At 48.2% G+C, this 21146-nt stretch overlaps 1 protein-coding gene across 2 annotated transcripts in view; it reads left to right on the top strand.

Annotated features, from left to right (window-relative positions):
* LOC134957224 (cytochrome P450 4B1-like) overlaps positions 1-21146 on the top strand; it is a 118760-nt gene that overhangs the window by 13875 nt on the left and 83739 nt on the right. For both annotated transcript variants that reach the window (XM_063938928.1, XM_063938927.1), the window contains exon 2: positions 254-398. In XM_063938928.1, the coding sequence (XP_063794998.1) occupies positions 254-398 (145 nt within the window). The remainder of the gene's footprint in view (positions 1-253; positions 399-21146) is intronic.

Raw genomic sequence — 21146 nt, 5'->3', positions numbered from 1 at the left:
CAGGAAAGATAATATACGTCATAAGCGTAGCGGGTGGTTATACGGAGGATAGCGGGATCCGGCAGTGACTCACAATGAAACATTCACATCCATTGGGTGTACTGGTTCTACTGGACAGGATTCATGACCAAGGCCGCATGGTGTAACGTTATATATTGCCATGGACAGGACATCGGGGGGGGAACGGGGGGGGGGGGGACAGGCTCATTGTGTCATTATATTTGCTTAAATCTCTGTCTTTGTATCTTAACAGTATAAAAAGGATGGGCGAGACCTGGACATCATGGCGGGGTACGCCAAGCAGTATGATTACGCCTTCCCAAGGTGGTTTGGAAATTTCTTTGCTTCTCTCACTATCTGTCACCCGGACTATGCGAAGACCATTCTCACCGGGCAGGGTGAGGAGACTCTGCTGTATTCTGTACATGTATATGGACGCTAGACTTCACTGGTTTACACCAAATGGTTTTAAAAAATGGCACAGTGACTTCTTTAAAAATGCTATTATACTGCAAAATTAGAATTTCTATTCAAAATGTTTAATGGCAGAGGCATGCCCAATGCTAATACTTACCTCCTGTGGGTGGCGGTGGGTGGGTGTTTCTGTGAAAAGCCCTTTTGCATTTTACTTTATGTATTACTATTCATGTATTACTATTTATTTAATTATAAGTAATAAGTAGGACTAATGCTTAACATTAACTTGTTGGTCTTATTCAATTTCATCTCTCTCCGAGTGTACTTTGTTTGTTTCAATATGCTTATAGGCCCTACACACAAGGCGATTGGCCGCCGAGGTGCCCAACGGCCGACCTGGCTGCAGGGGGGAGGTGATGGGGGGAGTGAAGTTTCTTCACTCCCCTGCCACCCGGCCCCATAGCCCGCTATGCTAATATGGACGAGATTGTCCATATTGGCATGCATGTATAAATGAGCCGGCACCAACGATGAACGAACCCGGAGCCGCGCACCGTTCATTGTTGGTGCCTACACACTGAATGATTAGTGATGTGCACCTGAAATTTTTCGGGTTTTGTGTTTTGGTTTTGGGTTCGGTTCCGTGGCCGTGTTTTGGGTTCGAACGCGTTTTGGCAAAACCTCACCGAATTTTTTTTGTCGGATTCGGGTGTGTTTTGGATTCGGGTGTTTTTTACAAAAAACCCTAAAAAACAGCTTAAATCATAGAATTTGGGGGTCATTTTGATCCCATAGTATTATTAACCTCAATAACCATAATTTCCACTCATTTTCAGTCTATTCTGAACACCTCACACCTCACAATATTATTTTTAGTCCTAAAATTTGCACCAAGGTCGCTGGATGGCTAAGCTAAGCGACACAAGTGGCCGACACAAACACCTGGCCCATCTAGGAGTGGCACTGCAGTGTCAGGCAGGATGGTACTTCAAAAAAATAGTCCCCAAACAGCACATGATGCAAAGAAAAAAAGAGGCGCACCAAGGTCGCTGTGTGACTAAGCTAAGCGACCCAAGTGGCCGACACAAACACCTGGCCCATCTAGGAGTGGCACTGCAGTGTCAGACAGGATGGCCCTTCCAAAAAATACTCCCCAAACAGCACATGACGCAAAGAAAAAAAGAGGCGCAATGAGGTAGCTGTGTGACGACTAAGCTAAGCGACCCTAGTGGCCGACACAAACACCTGGCCCATCTAGGAGTGGCACTGCAGTGTCACGCAGGATGGCCCTTCCAAAAAATACTCCCCAAACAGCACATGACGCAAAGAAAAAAAGAGGCGCAATGAGGTAGCTGTGTGACGACTAAGCTAAGCGACCCTAGTGGCCGACACAAACACCTGGCCCATCTAGGAGTGGCACTGCAGTGTCACGCAGGATGGCCCTTCCAAAAAATACTCCCCAAACAGCACATGACGCAAAGAAAAAAAGAGGCGCAATGAGGTAGCTGTGTGACGACTAAGCTAAGCGACCCTAGTGGCCGACACAAACACCTGGCCCATCTAGGAGTGGCACTGCAGTGTCACGCAGGATTGCCCTTCCAAAAAATACTCCCCAAACAGCACATGACGCAAAGAAAAATGAAAGAAAAAAGAGGTGCAAGATGGAATTGTCCTTGGGACCTCCCACCCACCCTTATGTTGTAAAAACAGGACATGCACACTTTAACGAACCCATCATTTCAGCGACAGGGTCTGCCACACGACTGTGACTGAAATGACTGGTTGGTTTGGGCCCCCACCAAAAAAGAAGCAATCAATCTCTCCTTGCACAAACTGGCTCTACAGAGGCAAGATGTCCACCTCATCATCATCGTCCGATTCATCACCCCTTTCACTGTGTACATCCCCCTCCTCACAGATTATTAATTCGTCCCCACTGGAATCCACCATCTCAGGTCCCCGTGTACTTTCTGGAGGCAATTGCTGCTGGTGAATGTCTCCATGGAGGAATTGATTATAATTCATTTTAATGAACATCATCTTCTCCACATTTTCTGGAAGTAACCTCGTACGCCGATTGCTGACAAGGTGAGCGGCGGCACTAAACACTCTTTCGGAGTACACACTGGAGGGAGGGCAACTTAGGTAGAATAAAGCCAGTTTGTGCAAGGGCCTCCAAATTGCCTCTTTTTCCTGCCAGTATACGTACAGTGCCTGACGTGACGTGTCTGACGTGCCTACTTGGATGCGGTCACTCATATAATCCTCCACCATTCTTTCAATGGTGAGAGAATCATATGCAGTGACAGTAGACGACATGTCAGTAATCGTTGGCAGGTCCTTCAGTCCGGACCAGATGTCAGCATCAGCAGTTGCTCCAGACTGCCCTGCATCACCGCCAGCGGGTGGGCTCGGAATTCGTAGCCTTTTCCTCGCACCCCCAGTTGCGGGAGAATGTGAAGGAGGAGATGTTGACGGGTCGCGTTCCGCTTGACTTGACAATTTTCTCACCAGCAGTTCTTTGAACCTCTGCAGACTTGTGTCTGCCGGAAAGAGAGATCCAACGTAGGTTTTAAATCTAGGATCGAGCACGGTGGCCAAAATGTAGTGCTCTGATTTCAACAGATTGACCACCCGTGAATCCTGGTTAAGCGAATGAAGGGCTCCATCCACAAGTCCCACATGCCTAGCGGAATCGCTCTGTTTTAGCTCCTCCTTCAATGCCTCCAGCTTCTTCTGCAAAAGCCTGATGAGGGGAATGACCTGACTCAGGCTGGCAGTGTCTGAACTGACTTCACGTGTGGCAAGTTCAAAAGGTTGCAGAACCTTGCACAACGTTGAAATCATTCTCCACTGCGCTTGAGACAGGTGCATTCCACCTCCTTTGCCTATATCGTGGGCAGATGTATAGGCTTGAATGGCCTTTAGCTGCTCCTCCATCCTCTGAAGCATATAGAGGGTTGAATTCCACCTCGTTACCACCTCTTGCTTCAGATGATGGCAGGGCAGGTTCAGGTGTTTTTGGTGGTGCTCCAGTCTTCTGTACGCGGTGCCTGTACGCCGAAAGTGGCCCGCAATTCTTCTGGCCACCGACAGCATCTCTTGCACGCCCCTGTCGTTTTTTAAATAATTCTGCACCACCAAATTCAAGGTATGTGCAAAACATGGGACGTGCTGGAATTTGCCCAGATGTAATGCACGCACAATATTGCTGGCGTTGTCCGATGCCACAAATCCCCAGGAGAGTCCAATTGGGGTAAGCCATTCTGCGATGATCTTCCTCAGTTGCCGTAAGAGGTTTTCAGCTGTGTGCGTATTCTGAAAGCGGTGATACAAAGCGTAGCCTGCCTAGGAATGAGCTGGCGTTTGAGAGATCCTGCTACTGGTGCCGCCGCTGCTGTTCTTGCGGCGGGAGGCAATACATCTACCCAGTGGGCTGTCACAGTCATGTAGTCCTGAGTCTGCCCTGCTCCACTTGTCCACATGTCCGTGGTTAAGTGGACATTGGGTACAACTGCATTTTTTAGGACACTGGTGAGTCTTTTTCTGACGTCCGTGTACATTCTCGGTATCGCCTGCCTAGAGAAGTGGAACCTAGATGGTATTTGGTAACGGGGGCACACTACCTCAAGCAATTGTCTAGTTCCCCGTGAACTAACGGCGGATACTGGACGCACGTCTAACACCAACATAGTTGTCAAGGCCTCAGTTATCCGCTTTGCAACAGGATGACTGCTGTGATATTTCATCTTCCTCGCAAAGGACTGTTGGACAGTCAATTGCTTACTGGAAGTAGTACAAGTGGTCTTCCGACTTCCCCTCTGGGATGACGATCGACTCCCAGCAGCAACAACAGCAGCACCAGCAGCAGTAGGCGTTACACTCAAGGATGCATCGGAGGAATCCCAGGCAGGAGAGGACTCGTCAGACTTGCCAGTGACATGGCCTGCATGACTATTGGCTTTCCTGGGTAAGGAGGAAATTGACACTGAGGGAGTTGGTGGTGTGGTTTGCGCGACCTTGGTTACAAGAGGAAGGGATTAACTGGTCAGTGGACTGCTTCCGCTGTCGCCCAAAGTTTTTGAACTTGTCACTGACTTATGATGAATGCGCTGCAGGTGACGTATAAGGGAGGATGTTCCGAGGTGGTTAACGTCCTTACCCCTACTTATTACAGCTTGACAAAGGCAACACACGGCTTGACACCTGTTGTCCGCATTTCTGTTGAAATACTTCCACACTGAAGAGCTGATTTTTTTGGTATTTTCACCAGGCATGTCAATGGCCATATTCCTCCCACGGACAACAGGTGTCTCCCCGGGTGCCTGACTTAAACAAACCACCTCACCATCAGAATCCTCCTTGTCAATTTCCTCCCCAGCGCCAGCAACACCCATATCCTCATCCTGGTGTACTTCAACACTGACATCTTCAATTTCACTATCAGGAACTGGACTGCGGGTGCTCCTTTCAACACTTGCAGGGGGCGTACAAATGGTGGAAGGCGCAAGCTCTTCCCGTCCAGTGTTGGGAAGGTCAGGCATCGCAACCGACACAATTGGACTCTCCTTTGGGATTTGTGATTTCGAAGAACGCACAGTTCTTTGCTGTGCTTTTGCCGCAAGTCTTTTCTTTTTTCTAGCGAGAGGATGAGTGCTTCCATCCTCATGTGAAGCTGAACCATTAGCCATGAACATAGGCCAGGGCCTCAGCCGTTCCTTGCCACTCCGTGTCGTAAATGGCATATTGGCAAGTTAAAGCTTCTCCTCAGACGCTTTTAATTTTGATTTTTGGGTTATTTTTTTACTGATCTTTTGTGTTTTGGATTTTACATGCTCTGTACTATGACATTGGGCATCGGCCTTGGCAGACGACGTTGATGGCATTTCATCGTCTCGGCCATGACTAGTGGCAGCAGCTTCAGCACGAGGTGGAAGTGGATCTTGATCTTTCCCTATTTTTTTAACCTCCACATTTTTGTTCTCCATATTTTGCGCACAACTAAAAGCCACCACAGGTATACAATGTAGATGGGTGGATAGTATACTATTATTACTTATACTTATGGACGACGAGTGACGACACAGAGGTAGGTACAGCCGTGGCCTACCGTACTGCTATATATATAATATATACAGAATAATAAAAACGGACCTGGTGGATACTGTCAGCAGACTGCTAAACTAGTATGAAGAAAAAAAAAAAACACCACAGGTATACAATGTAGATGGATGGATAGTATAGTATTATATTACTTATGGACGACGAGTGCACTGACGACACAGAGGTAGGTACAGCCGTGGCCTACCGTACTGCTGCTTATATATATAATATACTGTATAACGGACCTGGTGGACACTGTCAGCAGACTGCTAAACTAGTATGAAGAAAAAAAACAACAACACAGGTATACAATGTAGATGGATGGATAGTATAGTATTATATTACTTATGGACGACGAGTGCACTGACGACACAGAGGTAGGTACAGCCGTGGCCTACCGTACTGCTGCTTATATTTATAATATACTGTATAAGGGACCTGGTGGACACTGTCAGCAGACTGCTAAACTAGTATGAAGAAAAAAACAACAACACAGGTATACAATGTAGATGGATGGATAGTATAGTATTATATTACTTATGGACGACGAGTGCACTGACGACACAGAGGTAGGTACAGCCGTGGCCTACCGTACTGCTGCTTATATATATAATATACTGTATAACGGACCTGGTGGACACTGTCAGCAGACTGCTAAACTAGTATGAAGAAAAAAAAAAAAAACAACACAGGTATACAATGTAGATGGATGGATAGTATAGTATTATATTACTTATGGACGACGAGTGCACTGACGACACAGAGGTAGGTACAGCCGTGGCCTACCGTACTGCTGCTTATATGTATAATATACTGTATAACGGACCTGGTGGACACTGTCAGCAGACTGCTAAACTAGTATGAAGGAAAAAAAAACACCACAGGTATACAATGTAGATGGATGGATAGTATAGTATTATATTACTTATGGACGACGAGTGCACTGACGACACAGAGGTAGGTACAGCCGTGGCCTTCCGTACTGCTGCTTATATATATAATATACTGTATAACGGACCTGGTGGACAGGGCCGGTTCAAGGCCGCTCTGCGCCCCGGGCAGGAAACGGGGCGTGGTCTAATACAGGGGGCGTGGTCAGTTACGCCCCCTGTACATTACTAGCACCGCTTGAATGCTGAGCGGTGCGCGATGACGTCATCGCGCACCGCACAGCAAAAGGTCCTCTCCACGAAGGGAAACTAGACGCGTAGCGTCTAGTTCCCTTCGTGGAGAGGACCTATGCTGTGCGGTGCGCGATGACGTCATCGCGCACCGCTCAGCAAAGGTACTCTTCACGAAGGGAAACTAGACGCGCAGCGTCTAGTTCCCTTCACAGGAGGCGGGGACACAGCGGGCAGCGGGCAGCGGAGGCGGACGGGGGACACAGCGGGCAGCAGTGGCGGATCTTGCCACGGTGCGGCGCCCTCCGGATGGCGCCAGCGCCCTCCGGAAGGCGGCGCCCCGGGCAAAAGTCCTGCTTGCCCGTGGCAAGATCCGCTACTGCTGGTGGACACTGTCAGCAAACTGCTAAACTAGTATGAAGAAAAGAAAAAAAAACACAGGAGTGTTTTTCAGGCAGACAAACGTATACTGGACTGGTGGTCACTGTCAGCAAAACTGTGCACTGTACTCCTGCTATAACTGCTCCCCAGTCCCCACAATTAGGCATTGCGAGCAGTGCACTCAGCACAGATATATCATGCAGCAGTGCAGCACACTGAGTGAGCACAGATATGGTGGAGCGTTTTTTTCAGGCAGAGAAAATAAGATTTTACTCACCGGTAAATCTATTTCTCGTAGTCCGTAGTGGATGCTGGGACTCCGTAAGGACCATGGGGAATAGCGGCTCCGCAGGAGACTGGGCACAGCTAAGAAAGATTTAGGACTACCTGGTGTGCACTGGCTCCTCCCACTATGACCCTCCTCCAGACCTCAGTTAGGATACTGTGCCCGGAAGAGCTGACACAATAAGGAAGGATTTTGAATCCCGGGTAAGACTCATACCAGCCACACCAATGACACCGTATAACTCGTGATACTATACCCAGTTAACAGTATGAAATATAACTGAGCCTCTCAACAGATGGCTCAACAATAACCCTTTAGTTAGGCAATAACTATAAACAAGTATTGCAGACAATCCGCACTTGGGATGGGCGCCCAGCATCCACTACGGACTAGAGATGAGCGCCTGAAATTTTTCGGGTTTTGTGTTTTGGTTTTGGGTTCGGTTCCGCGGCCGTGTTTTGGGTTCGAACGCGTTTTGGCAAAACCTCACCGAATTATTTTTGTCGGATTCGGGTGTGTTTTGGATTCGGGTGTTTTTTTCCAAAAACACTAAAAAACAGCTTAAATCATAGAATTTGGGGGTCATTTTGATCCCAAAGTATTATTAACCTCAAAAACCATAATTTACACTCATTTTCAGTCTATTCTGAATACCTCACACCTCACAATATTATTTTTAGTCCTAAAATTTGCACCGAGGTCGCTGTGTGAGTAAGATAAGCGACCCTAGTGGCCGACACAAACACCGGGCCCATCTAGGAGTGGCACTGCAGTGTCACGCAGGATGTCCCTTCCAAAAAACCCTCCCCAAACAGCACATGACGCAAAGAAAAAAAGAGGCGCAATGAGGTAGCTGTGTGAGTAAGATTAGCGACCCTAGTGGCCGACACAAACACCGGGCCCATCTAGGAGTGGCACTGCAGTGTCACGCAGGATGGCCCTTCCAAAAAACCCTCCCCAAACAGCACATGACGCAAAGAAAAAAAGAGGCGCAATGAGGTAGCTGTGTGAGTAAGATTAGCGACCCTAGTGGCCGACACAAACACCGGGCCCATCTAGGAGTGGCACTGCAGTGTCACGCAGGATGGCCCTTCCAAAACACCCTCCCCAAACAGCACATGACGCAAAGAAAAAAAGAGGCGCAATGAGGTAGCTGACTGTGTGAGTAAGATTAGCGACCCTAGTGGCCGACACAAACACCGGGCCCATCTAGGAGTGGCACTGCAGTGTCACGCAGGATGTCCCTTCCAAAAAACCCTCCCCAATCAGCACATGATGCAAAGAAAAAGAAAAGAAAAAAGAGGTGCAAGATGGAATTATCCTTGGGCCCTCCCACCCACCCTTATGTTGTATAAACAAAACAGGACATGCACACTTTAACCAACCCATCATTTCAGTGACAGGGTCTGCCACACGACTGTGACTGATATGACGGGTTGGTTTGGACCCCCCCCAAAAAAGAAGCAATTAATCTCTCCTTGCACAAACTGGCTCTACAGAGGCAAGATGTCCACCTCATCTTCACCCTCCGATATATCACCGTGTACATCCCCCTCCTCACAGATTATCAATTCGTCCCCACTGGAATCCACCATCTCAGCTCCCTGTGTACTTTGTGGAGGCAATTGCTGCTGGTCAATGTCTCCGCGGAGGAATTGATTATAATTCATTTTAATGAACATCATCTTCTCCACATTTTCTGGATGTAACCTCGTACGCCGATTGCTGACAAGGTGAGCGGCGGCACTAAACACTCTTTCGGAGTACACACTTGTGGGAGGGCAACTTAGGTAGAATAAAGCCAGTTTGTGCAAGGGCCTCCAAATTGCCTCTTTTTCCTGCCAGTATAAGTACGGACTGTGTGACGTGCCTACTTGGATGCGGTCACTCATATAATCCTCCACCATTCTATCAATGTTGAGAGAATCATATGCAGTGACAGTAGACGACATGTCCGTAATCGTTGTCAGGTCCTTCAATCCGGACCAGATGTCAGCATCAGCAGTCGCTCCAGACTGCCCTGCATCACCGCCAGCGGGTGGGCTCGGAATTCTGAGCCTTTTCCTCGCACCCCCAGTTGCGGGAGAATGTGAAGGAGGAGATGTTGACAGGTCGCGTTCCGCTTGACTTGACAATTTTGTCACCAGCAGGTCTTTCAACCCCAGCAGACCTGTGTCTGCCGGAAAGAGAGATCCAAGGTAGGCTTTAAATCTAGGATCGAGCACGGTGGCCAAAATGTAGTGCTCTGATTTCAACAGATTGACCACCCGTGAATCCTTGTTAAGCGAATTAAGGGCTGCATCCACAAGTCCCACAAGCCTAGCGGAATCGCTCCGTGTTAGCTCCTCCTTCAATGCCTCCAGCTTCTTCTGCAAAAGCCTGATGAGGGGAATGACCTGACTCAGGCTGGCAGTGTCTGAACTGACTTCACGTGTGGCAAGTTCAAAGGGCATCAGAACCTTGCACAACGTTGAAATCATTCTCCACTGCACTTGAGACAGGTGCATTCCACCTACTATATCGTGCTCAATTGTATAGGCTTGAATGGCCTTTTGCTGCTCCTCCAACCTCTGAAGCATATAGAGGGTTGAATTCCACCTCGTTACCACTTCTTGCTTCAGATGATGGCAGGGCAGGTTCAGTAGTTTTTGGTGGTGCTCCAGTTTTCTGTACATGGTGCCTGTACGCCGAAAGTGTCCCGCAATTCTTCTGGCCACCGACAGCATCTCTTGCACGCCCCTGTCGTTTTTTAAAAAATTCTGCACCACCAAATTCAAGGTATGTGCAAAACATGGGACGTGCTGGAATTGGCCCAGATTTAATGCACACACAATATTGCTGGCGTTGTCCGATGCCACAAATCCACAGGAGAGTCCAATTGGGGTAAGCCATTCCGCGATGATCTTCCTCAGTTGCCGTAAGAGGTTTTCAGCTGTGTGCGTATTCTGGAAAGCGGTGATACAAAGCGTAGCCTGCCTAGGAAAGAGTTGGCGTTTGCGAGATGCTGCTACTGGTGCCGCCGCTGCTGTTCTTGCGGCGGGAGTCCATACATCTACCCAGTGGGCTGTCACAGTCATATAGTCCTGACATGTCCGTGGTTAAGTGGACATTGGGTACAGCTGCATTTTTTAGGACACTGGTGACTCTTTTTCTGAGGTCTGTGTACATTTTCGGTATCGCCTGCCTAGAGAAATGGAACCTAGATGGTATTTGGTACCGGGGACACAGTACCTCCAACAAGTCTCTAGTTGGCTCTGCAGTAATGATGGATACCGGAACCACGTTTCTCACCACCCAGGATGCCAAGGCCTCAGTTATCCGCTTTGCAGTAGGTTGACTGCTGTGATATTTCATCTTCCTCGCAAAGGACTGTTGAACAGTCAATTGCTTACTGGAAGTAGTACAAGTGGGCTTACGACTTCCCCTCTGGGATGACCATCGACTCCCAGCGGCAACAACAGCAGCGCCAGCAGCAGTAGGCGTTACACGCAAGGATGCATCGGAGGAATCCCAGGCAGGAGAGGACTCGTCAGAATTGCCAGTGACATGGCCTGCAGGAGCTTGGTTACAAGAGGAAGGGATTTACTGGTCAGTGGACTGCTTCCGCTGTCACCCAAAGTTTTTGAACTTGTCACTGACTTATTATGAATGCGCTGCAGGTGACGTATAAGGGAGGATGTTCCGAGGTGGTTAACGTCCTTACCCCTACTTATTACAGCTTGACAAAGGGAACACACGGCTTGACACCTGTTGTCTGCATTTCTGGTGAAATACCTCCACACCGAACTGACCGAAGAGCTGATTTTTTTGGTATTTTCACCTGGCATGTCAACGGCCATATTCCTCCCATGGACAACAGGTGTCTCCCCGGGTGCCTGACTTAAACAAACCACCTCACCATCAGAATCCTCCTGGTCAATTTCCTCCCCAGCGCCAGCAACACCCATATCCTCCTCATCCTGGTGTACTTCAACACTGACATCTTCAATCTGACTATCAGGAACTGGACTGCGGGTGCTCCTTCCAGCACTTGCAGGGGGCGTGCAAATGGTGGAAGGCGCATGCTCTTCACGTCCAGTGTTGGGAAGGTCAGGCATCACAACCGACACAATTGGACTCTCCTTGTGGATTTGGGATTTCGAAGAATGCACAGTTCTTTGCTGTGCTGCTTTTGCCAGCTTGAGTCTTTTCATTTTTCTAGCGAGAGGCTGAGTGCTTCCATCCTCATGTGAAGCTGAACCACTAGCCATGAACATAGGCCAGGGCCTCAGCCGTTCCTTGCCACTCCGTGTGGTAAATGGCATATTGGCAAGTTTACGCTTCTCCTCCGACAATTTTATTTTAGGTTTTGGAGTCCTTTTTTTACTGATATTTGGTGTTTTGGATTTGACATGCTCTGTACTATGACATTGGGCATCGGCCTTGGCAGACGACGTTGCTGGCATTTCATCGTCTCGGCCATGACTAGTGGCAGCAGCTTCAGCACGAGGTGGAAGTGGATCTTGATCTTTCCCTAATTTTGGAACCTCAACATTTTTGTTCTCCATATTTTAATAGGCACAACTAAAAGGCACCTCAGGTAAACAATGGAGATGGATGGATTGGATACTAGTATACAATTATGGACGGGCTGCCGAGTGCCGACACAGAGGTAGCCACAGCCGTGAACTACCGCACTGTACTGTGTCTGCTGCTAATATATAGACTGGTTGATAAAGAGATAGTATACTCGTAACTAGTATGTATGTATAAAGAAAGAAAAAAAAACCACGGTTAGGTGGTATATACAATTATGGACGGGCTGCCGAGTGCCGACACAGAGGTAGCCACAGCCGTGAACTACCGCACTGTACTGTGTCTGCTGCTAATATATAGACTGGTTGATAAAGAGATAGTATACTCGTAACTAGTATGTATGTATAAAGAAAGAAAAAAAAAACACGGTTAGGTGGTATATACAATTATGGACGGGCTGCCGAGTGCCGACACAGAGGTAGCCACAGCCGTGAACTACCGCACTGTACTGTGTCTGCTGCTAATATATAGACTGGTTGATAAAGAGATAGTATACTCGTAACTAGTATGTATGTATAAAGAAAGAAAAAAAAACCACGGTTAGGTCACTGGTATATACAATTATGGACGGGCTGCGGAGTGCCGACACAGAGGTAGCCACAGCCGTGAACTACCGCACTGTACTGTGTCTGCTGCTAATATATAGACTGGTTGATAAAGAGATAGTATACTCGTAACTAGTATGTATGTATAAAGAAAGAAAAAAAAACCACGGTTAGGTCACTGGTATATACAATTATGGACGGGCTGCCGAGTGCCGACACAGAGGTAGCCACAGCCGTGAACTACCGCACTGTACTGTGTCTGCTGCTAATATATAGACTGGTTGATAAAGAGATAGTATACTCGTAACTAGTATGTATGTATAAAGAAAGAAAAAAAAACCACGGTTAGGTCACTGGTATATACAATTATGGACGGGCTGCCGAGTGCCGACACAGAGGTAGCCACAGCCGTGAACTACCGCACTGTACTGTGTCTGCTGCTAATATATAGACTGGTTGATAAAGAGATAGTATACTCGTAACTAGTATGTATGTATAAAGAAAGAAAAAAAAACCACGGTTAGGTCACTGGTATATACAATTATGGACGGGCTGCCGAGTGCCGACACAGAGGTAGCCACAGCCGTGAACTACCGCACTGTACTGTGTCTGCTGCTAATATATAGACTGGTTGATAAAGAGATAGTATACTCGTAACTAGTATGTATGTATAAAGAAAGAAAAAAAAACCACGGTTAGGTCACTGGTATATACAATTATGGACGGGCTGCCGAGTGCCGACACAGAGGTAGCCACAGCCGTGAACTACCGCACTGTACTGTGTCTGCTGCTAATATATAGACTGGTTGATAAAGAGATAGTATACTCGTAACTAGTATGTATGTATAAAGAAAGAAAAAAAAACCACGGTTAGGTCACTGGTATATACAATTATGGACGGGCTGCCGAGTGCCGACACAGAGGTAGCCACAGCCGTGAACTACCGCACTGTACTGTGTCTGCTGCTAATATATAGACTGGTTGATAAAGAGATAGTATACTCGTAACTAGTATGTATGTATAAAGAAAGAAAAAAAAACCACGGTTAGGTCACTGGTATATACAATTATGGACGGGCTGCGGAGTGCCGACACAGAGGTAGCCACAGCCGTGAACTACCGCACTGTACTGTGTCTGCTGCTAATATATAGACTGGTTGATAAAGAGATAGTATACTCGTAACTAGTATGTATGTATAAAGAAAGAAAAAAAAACCACGGTTAGGTGGTATATACAATTATGGACGGGCTGCCGAGTGCCGACACAGAGGTAGCCACAGCCGTGAACTACCGCACTGTACTGTGTCTGCTGCTAATATATAGACTGGTTGATAAAGAGATAGTATACTCGTAACTAGTATGTATGTATAAAGAAAGAAAAAAAAACCACGGTTAGGTCACTGGTATATACAATTATGGACGGGCTGCCGAGTGCCGACACAGAGGTAGCCACAGCCGTGAACTACCGCACTGTACTGTGTCTGCTGCTAATATATAGACTGGTTGATAAAGAGATAGTATACTCGTAACTAGTATGTATGTATAAAGAAAGAAAAAAAAACCACGGTTAGGTCACTGGTATATACAATTATGGACGGGCTGCCGAGTGCCGACACAGAGGTAGCCACAGCCGTGAACTACCGCACTGTACTGTGTCTGCTGCTAATATAGACTGGTTGATAAAGAGATAGTATACTACTAATATTATATACTGGTGGTCAGGTCACTGGTCACTAGTCACACTGGCAGTGGCACTCCTGCAGCAAAAGTGTGCACTGTTTAATTTTAATATAATATTATGTACTCCTGGCTCCTGCTATAACCTATAACTGGCACTGCAGTAGTGCTCCCCAGTCTCCCCCACAATTATAAGCTGTGTGAGCTGAGCAGTCAGACAGATATATAATATATATAGATGATGCAGCACACTGGCCTGAGCCTGAGCAGTGCACACAGATATGGTATGTATGTGACTGAGTCACTGTGTGCTGTGTATCGCTTTTTTCAGGCAGAGAACGGATTATAAATAAAAGTGGTGGTCACTGGTCACTATCAGCAAAACTCTGCACTGTACACTACTGAGTACTCCTAATGCTCCCCAAAATTAGTAAATCAAGTGTCTAAACGGAGAGGACGCCAGCCACGTCCTCTCCCTATCAATCTCAATGCACGTGTGAAAATGGCGGCGACGCGCGGCTCCTTATATAGAATCCGAGTCTCGCGATAGAATCCGAGCCTCGCGAGAATCCGACAGCGTCATGATGACGTTCGGGCGCGCTCGGGTTAACCGAGCAAGGCGGGAAGATCCGAGTCACTCGGACTCGTGAAAAAAAACATGAAGTTCTGGCGTTTTCGGATTCAGAGAAACCGAACCCGCTCATCTCTACTACGGACTACGAGAAATAGATTTACTGGTGAGTAAAATCTTATTTTCTCTGACGTCCACTCCTAAGTGGATGCTGGGACTCCGTAAGGACCATGGGGATTATACCAAAGCTCCCAAACGGGCGGGAGAGTGCGGATGACTCTGCAGCACCGAATGAGCAAACTCTAGGTCCTCCTCAGCCAGGGTATCAAACTTGTAGACTGTTGCAAAAATGTTTGAACCCGACCAAGTAACAGCTCGGCAAAGTTGTAAAGCCGAGACCCCTCGGGCAGCCGCCCAAGAAGAGCCCACTTTCCTCGTGGAATGGGCTTTTACAGATTTAGGGTGCGGCAGTCCAGCCGCAGCATGTGCAAGTTGAATCGTGCTACAGATCCAGCGAGCAATAGTCTGCTTAGAAGCAGGAGCACCCAGCTTGTTGGACGCATACAGGATAAATAGCGAGTCAGTTTTCCTGACTCCAGCCGTCCTGGAAACATATACTTTTCAGGGCCCTGACTACGTCCAGTAACTTGGAATCCTCCAAGTCCCAAGTAGCCGCAGCCACCACAATAGGTTGGTTCACATGAAAAACTGATACCACCTTAGGAAGGAATTGGGAACGAGTCCTCAATTCCGCCTTTTCCATATAAAATACAGATAAGGGCTTTTGTATGACAAAACCGCCAATTCTGATACACGCCTGGCCGACGCCAAGGTCCACAGCAAGACCACTTTCCACGTGAGGTATTATAGCTCCACGGATTTAAGTGGCTCAACCCAATGCGACTTCAGGAAATCCAACACCACGTTGAGATCCCACGGTGCCACTGGAGGCACAAACGGGGGCTGACTATGCAGCACTCCCTTAACAAAAGTCTGAACTTCAGGCAGTGAAGCCAGTTCCATTTTGGAAGAAAATCGATAGAGCCGAAATCTGGACCTTAATGGAACCCAATTGTAGGCCCATAGTCACCTCTGACTGTAGGAAGTGCAGAAATCGACCTAGCTGAAATTTCTCCTTTGGGGCCTTCCTGGCCTCACACCAAGCAACATATTTCCGCCATATGCGGTGATAATGGTTAGCGTACACTTCTTTCCTAGCTTTAAATAGCGTAGGGATAACTTCCTCCGGAATTCCCTTTTCCTTCAGGATCCGGCGTTCAACCGCCATGCCGTCCAACGCAGCCGCGGTACGTCTTGGAACAGACAGGCCCCCTACTGCAGCAGGTCCTGTCTGAGCGGCAGAGGCCATGGGTCCTCTGAGATCATTTCTTGGAGTTCTGGGTACCAAGCTCTTCTTGGCCAACCCGGAACAATGAGTATAGTTCTTACTCCTCTCCTTCTTATTATTCTCATTACCCTGGGTATGAGAGGCAGAGAAGGGAACACATACACCGACTGGTACACCCACGGTGTTACCAGAGCGTCCACAGCTATCGCCTGAGGGCCCTTGACCTGGCGCAATATCTTTGTAACTTTTAGTTGAGGCGGGACGCCATCATGTCCACCTGTGGCCTTTCACAACGGTGTACAATCATTTGGAAGACTTCTGGATGAAGTCCCCACTCTCCCGGGTGGAGGTCGTGTCTGCTGAGAAAGTCTGCTTCTCAGTTGTCCACTCCGGGAATGAACACTGCTGACAGTGCTAACACATGATTTTCCGCCCATCGGAGAATCCTTGTGGCTTCTGCCATCGCTATCCTGCTTCTTGTGCCGCCCTGTCGTTTACATGAGCGACCGCCGTGATGTTGTCTGACTGGATCAGCACCGGCCGGTGTTGAAGCAGGGGTCTAGCCTGACTTAGGGCATTGTAAATGGCCCTTAGTTCCAGAATATTTATGTGTAGGGAAGTCTCCTGACTTTTCCATAGCCTTGGAAGTTTCTTCCCTGTGTGACTGCCCCCCAGCCTCAAAGGCTGGCATCCGAGGTCACCAGGACCCAGTCCTGTATGCCGAATCTGCGGCCCCCTAGAAGATGAGCACTCTGCAGCCACCACAACAGCGACACCCTGGCCCTTGGAGACAGGGTTATCCGCCGATGCATCTGAAGATGCGACCCGGACCACATGTCCAACAGATCCCACTGGAAAATCCTTGCATGAGGCCTGGCGAATGGAATTTCTTCGTAAGAAGCTACCATCCTTCCCAGGGCTCGCGTGCATTGATGCACCGACACCTGTATTTGTATTAGGAGGTCTCTGTCTAGAGACGCCAACTCCTTGGACTTCTCCTCCGGGAGAAACCCTTTTTATCCTGTTCTGTGTTCAGAACCCTAGCCAGGAACAGTAGACGCGTCGTAGGAACCAGCTGCGACTTTGGAATATTCAGAATCCAGCCGTGCTGTTGTAGCACTTCCCGAGATAGTGCTACTCCGCCGAACAACTGCTCCCTGGACCTCGCCTTTATAAGGAGATCGTCCAAGTACGGGATAATTATTTCGGCCATTACCTTGGTAAATACCTCGGTGCCGGGGACAGACCAACGGCAACGTCTGGAATTGGTAATGACAATCCTGTACCACAATTTTGAGGTACTCCTGGTGAAGAGGGTAAATAGGGACATGCAGGTAAGCAACCTTGATGTCCAGTGATACCATGAAATTCTCCAGGCTTGCAATAATCGCCCTGAGCGATTCCATTTTGAACTTGAACCTTTGTATATAAGTGTTCAAGGCTTTTAATTTTAGAATGGGTCTCACCGAACCGTCTGGTTTCGGTACCACAACATTTTGGAATAGTAACCCCGGCCTTGTTGAAGGAGGGGTACCTTGATTTCACCTGCTGGAAGTACAGCTTGTGAATTGCCGCCAGTACTACCTTTCTCCGAGGGCAGCAGGCAAGGCTGATGTGAGGTAACGGCGAGGGGGAGTCGCCTCGAACTCCAGCCTGTATCCCTGTGATACTATTTGCAGAACCTAGGGATCCACCTGTGGGCAAACCCACTGGTCCATGAAGTTCCCGAGACGCGCCCCTACCGCACCTGTCTCCACCTGTGGAGCCCCAACGTCATGCGGCGGACTCAGAGGAAGCGGGGGAAGATTTTTGATCCTGGGGACTGGCTGCTGGTGCAGCTTTTTCCTTCTTCCCTTGTCTCTGTGCAGAAAGGAAGCGCCTTTGACCCGCTTGCTTTTCTGAAGCCGAAAGGACTGTACCTGAAAATACGGTGCTTTCTTAGGCTGTGAGGAAACCTGAGGTAAAAAATTTTCTTCCCAGCTGTTGCTGTGGATACGAGGTCCCAGAGACCATCCCCAAACAATTCCTCACCCTTATAAGGCAGAATCTCCATGTGCCTTTTATAGGCAGCATCACCTGTCCACTGCCAGGTTTCTAATACCCTCCTGGCAGAATGGACATTGCATTAATTCTGGATGCCAGCCGGCAAATATCCCTCTGTGCATCCTTTATATATAAGACGACGTCTTTAATATGCTCTATGTTAGCAAACTATTATCCCTGTCTTAGAGTATTAATATTATCTGACAGGGTATCAGACCACGCTGCAGCAGCACTATTTATGCTGAGGCAATTGCAGGTCTCAGTATATAACCTGAGTGTGTATATACAGACTTCAGGATAGCCTCCTGCTTTTTATCAGCAGGCTCCTTCAAGGTGGCCGTATCCTAAGACGGCAGTGCCACCTTTTGACAAACGTGTGAGCGCCTTATCCACCCTAAGGGATATCTCCCAACGTGACCTATCCTCTGGCGGGAAAGGGTACGCCATCAGTAACTTTTTAGAAATTACCAGTTTCTTATAGGTGGAACCCACGCTACTTTACACACTTCATTCATATTTCTGATGGGGGAACAAAACACTGACTGCTTTTTCTCCCCAAAAATAAAACCCCTTTTATGTGGTACTTGGGTTCATGTCAGAAATGCGTAACACATTTTTCATTGCCGAGATCATGTAACGGATGTTCCTAGTGGATTGTGTATATGTCTCAACCTCGTCGACACTGGAGTCAGACTCCGTGTCGACATCTGTGTCTGCCATCTGAGGTAACGGGCGTTTGAGCCCCTGATGTCCTTTGAGACGCCTGGGCAGGCGCGGGCTGAGAAGCCGGCTGTCCCACAGCTGTTACGTCATCCAGCCGTCTATGTAAGGAGTTGACATTGTCGGTTAATACCTTCCACCTATCCATCCACTCTGGTGTCGGCCCCACAGGGGACGACATCCCATTTATCGGCCTCTGCTCCACCTCCACGTAACCTTCCTCATCCCACATGTCGACACAGCCGTACCGACACACAGCACACACACAGGGAATGCTCTGACTGAGGACAGGACCCCACAAAGTCCTTTGGGGAGACAGAGAGAGAGTATGCCAGCACACTCCAGAGCGCTATATAATGCAGGGATTAACACTATAACTGAGTGATTTTTCCCCCAATAGCTGCTTGTATAAACAATATTGCGCCTAAATTTAGTGCCCCCCCTCTCTTTTTAACCCTTTGAGCCTGAAAACTACAGGGGAGAGCCTGGGGAGCTGTCTTCCAGCTGCACTGTGAAGAAAAAAGTGGCGCCAGTGTGCTGAGGGAGAAGCCCCGCCCCTTTTTCGCTGACTTTTCTCCCGCTTTTTTATGGATTCTGGCAGGGGTATTTATCACATATATAGCCTCTGGGGCTATATATTGTGATATATTTGCCAGCCAAGGTGTTTTTATTGCTGCTCAGGGCGCCCCCCCCCAGCGCCCTGCACCCTCAGTGACCGGAGTGTGAAGTGTGTATGAGGAGCAATGGCGCACAGCTGCAGTGCTGTGCGCTACCTTGGTGAAGACTGATGTCTTCTGCCACCGATTTTCCGGACTCTTCTTGCTTCTGGCTCTGTAAGGGGGCCGGCGGCGCGGCTCTGGGACCGAACATCAATGGCCGGTTCCATGCGGTCGATCCCTCTGGAGCTAATGGTGTCCAGTAGCCTAAGAAGCCCAAGCTACCACCAGTTAGGTAGGTTCGCTTCTTCTCCCCTTAGTCCCTCGCTGCAGTGAGTCTGTTGCCAGCAGATCTCACTGTAAAATAAAAAACCTAAAATATACTTTCTCTCTAGGAGCTCAGGAGAGCCCCTAGTGTGCATCCAGCTCAGCCGGGCACAGGATTCTAACTGAGGTCTGGAGGAGGGTCATAGTGGGAGGAGCCAGTGCACACCAGGTAGTCCTAAATCTTTCTTAGCTGTGCCCAGTCTCCTGCGGAGCCGCTATTCCCCATGGTCCTTACGGAGTCCCAGCATCCACTTAGGACTAGAGATGAGCGGGTTCGGTTTCTCTGAATCCGAACCCGCCAGAACTTCATGTTTTTTCTCACGGGTCCGAGCGACTCGGATCTTCCCGCCTTGCTCGGTTAACCCGAGCGCGCCCGAACGTCATCATGACGCTGTCGGATTCTCGCGAGGCTCGGATTCTATCGCGAGACTCGGATTCTATATAAGGAGCCGCGCGTCGCCGCCATTTTCACACGTGCATTGAGATTGATAGGGAGAGGACGTGGCTGGCGTCCTCTCCGTTTAGAATTAGAATAGATTAGAGAGACACTTGATTTACTAATTTTGGGGAGCATTAGGAGTACTCAGTAGTGTACAGTGCAGAGTTTTGCTGATAGTGACCAGTGACCACCACTTTTATTTATAATCCGTTCTCTGCCTGAAAAAAGCGATACACAGCACACAGTGACTCAGTCACATACCATATCTGTGTGCACTGCTCAGGCTCAGGCCAGTGTGCTGCATCATCTATTATCTATATATAATATTATATATATCTGTCTGACTGCTCAGCTCACACAGCTTATAATTGTGGGGGAGACTGGGGAGCACTACTGCAGTGCCAGTTATAGGTTATAGCAGGAGCCAGGAGTACTACATAATATATTATATAGTGAGTGACCACCAGACACACAGTGCAGTTTATTTAATATATCCGTTCTCTGCCTGAAAAAAGCGATACACACAGTGACTCAGTCAGTCACATACCATATCTGTGTGCACTGCTCAGGCTCAGGCCAGTGTGCTGCATCATCTATATATATTATATATCTGTCTGACTGCTCAGCTCACACAGCTTATAATTGTGGGGGAGACTGGGGAGCACTACTGCAGTGCCAGTTATAGGTTATAGCAGGAGCCAGGAGTACATAATATTATATTAAAATTAAACAGTGCACACTTTTGCTGCAGGAGTGCCACTGCCAGTGTGACTAGTGACCAGTGACCTGACCACCAGTATATAATATTAGTAGTATACTATCTCTTTATCAACCAGTCTATATTAGCAGCAGACACAGTACAGTGCGGTAGTTCACGGCTGTGGCTACCTCTGTGTCGGCACTCGGCAGCCCGTCCATAATTGTATATACCACCTAAC

This window comes from Pseudophryne corroboree, chromosome 9 (genome assembly GCF_028390025.1).
Source record: "Pseudophryne corroboree isolate aPseCor3 chromosome 9, aPseCor3.hap2, whole genome shotgun sequence".
NCBI classification, from domain to species: domain Eukaryota; kingdom Metazoa; phylum Chordata; class Amphibia; order Anura; family Myobatrachidae; genus Pseudophryne; species Pseudophryne corroboree.
Note: the sequence above shows the minus strand (reverse complement) of the source record. Positions and strands in the feature narration are given on the sequence as shown.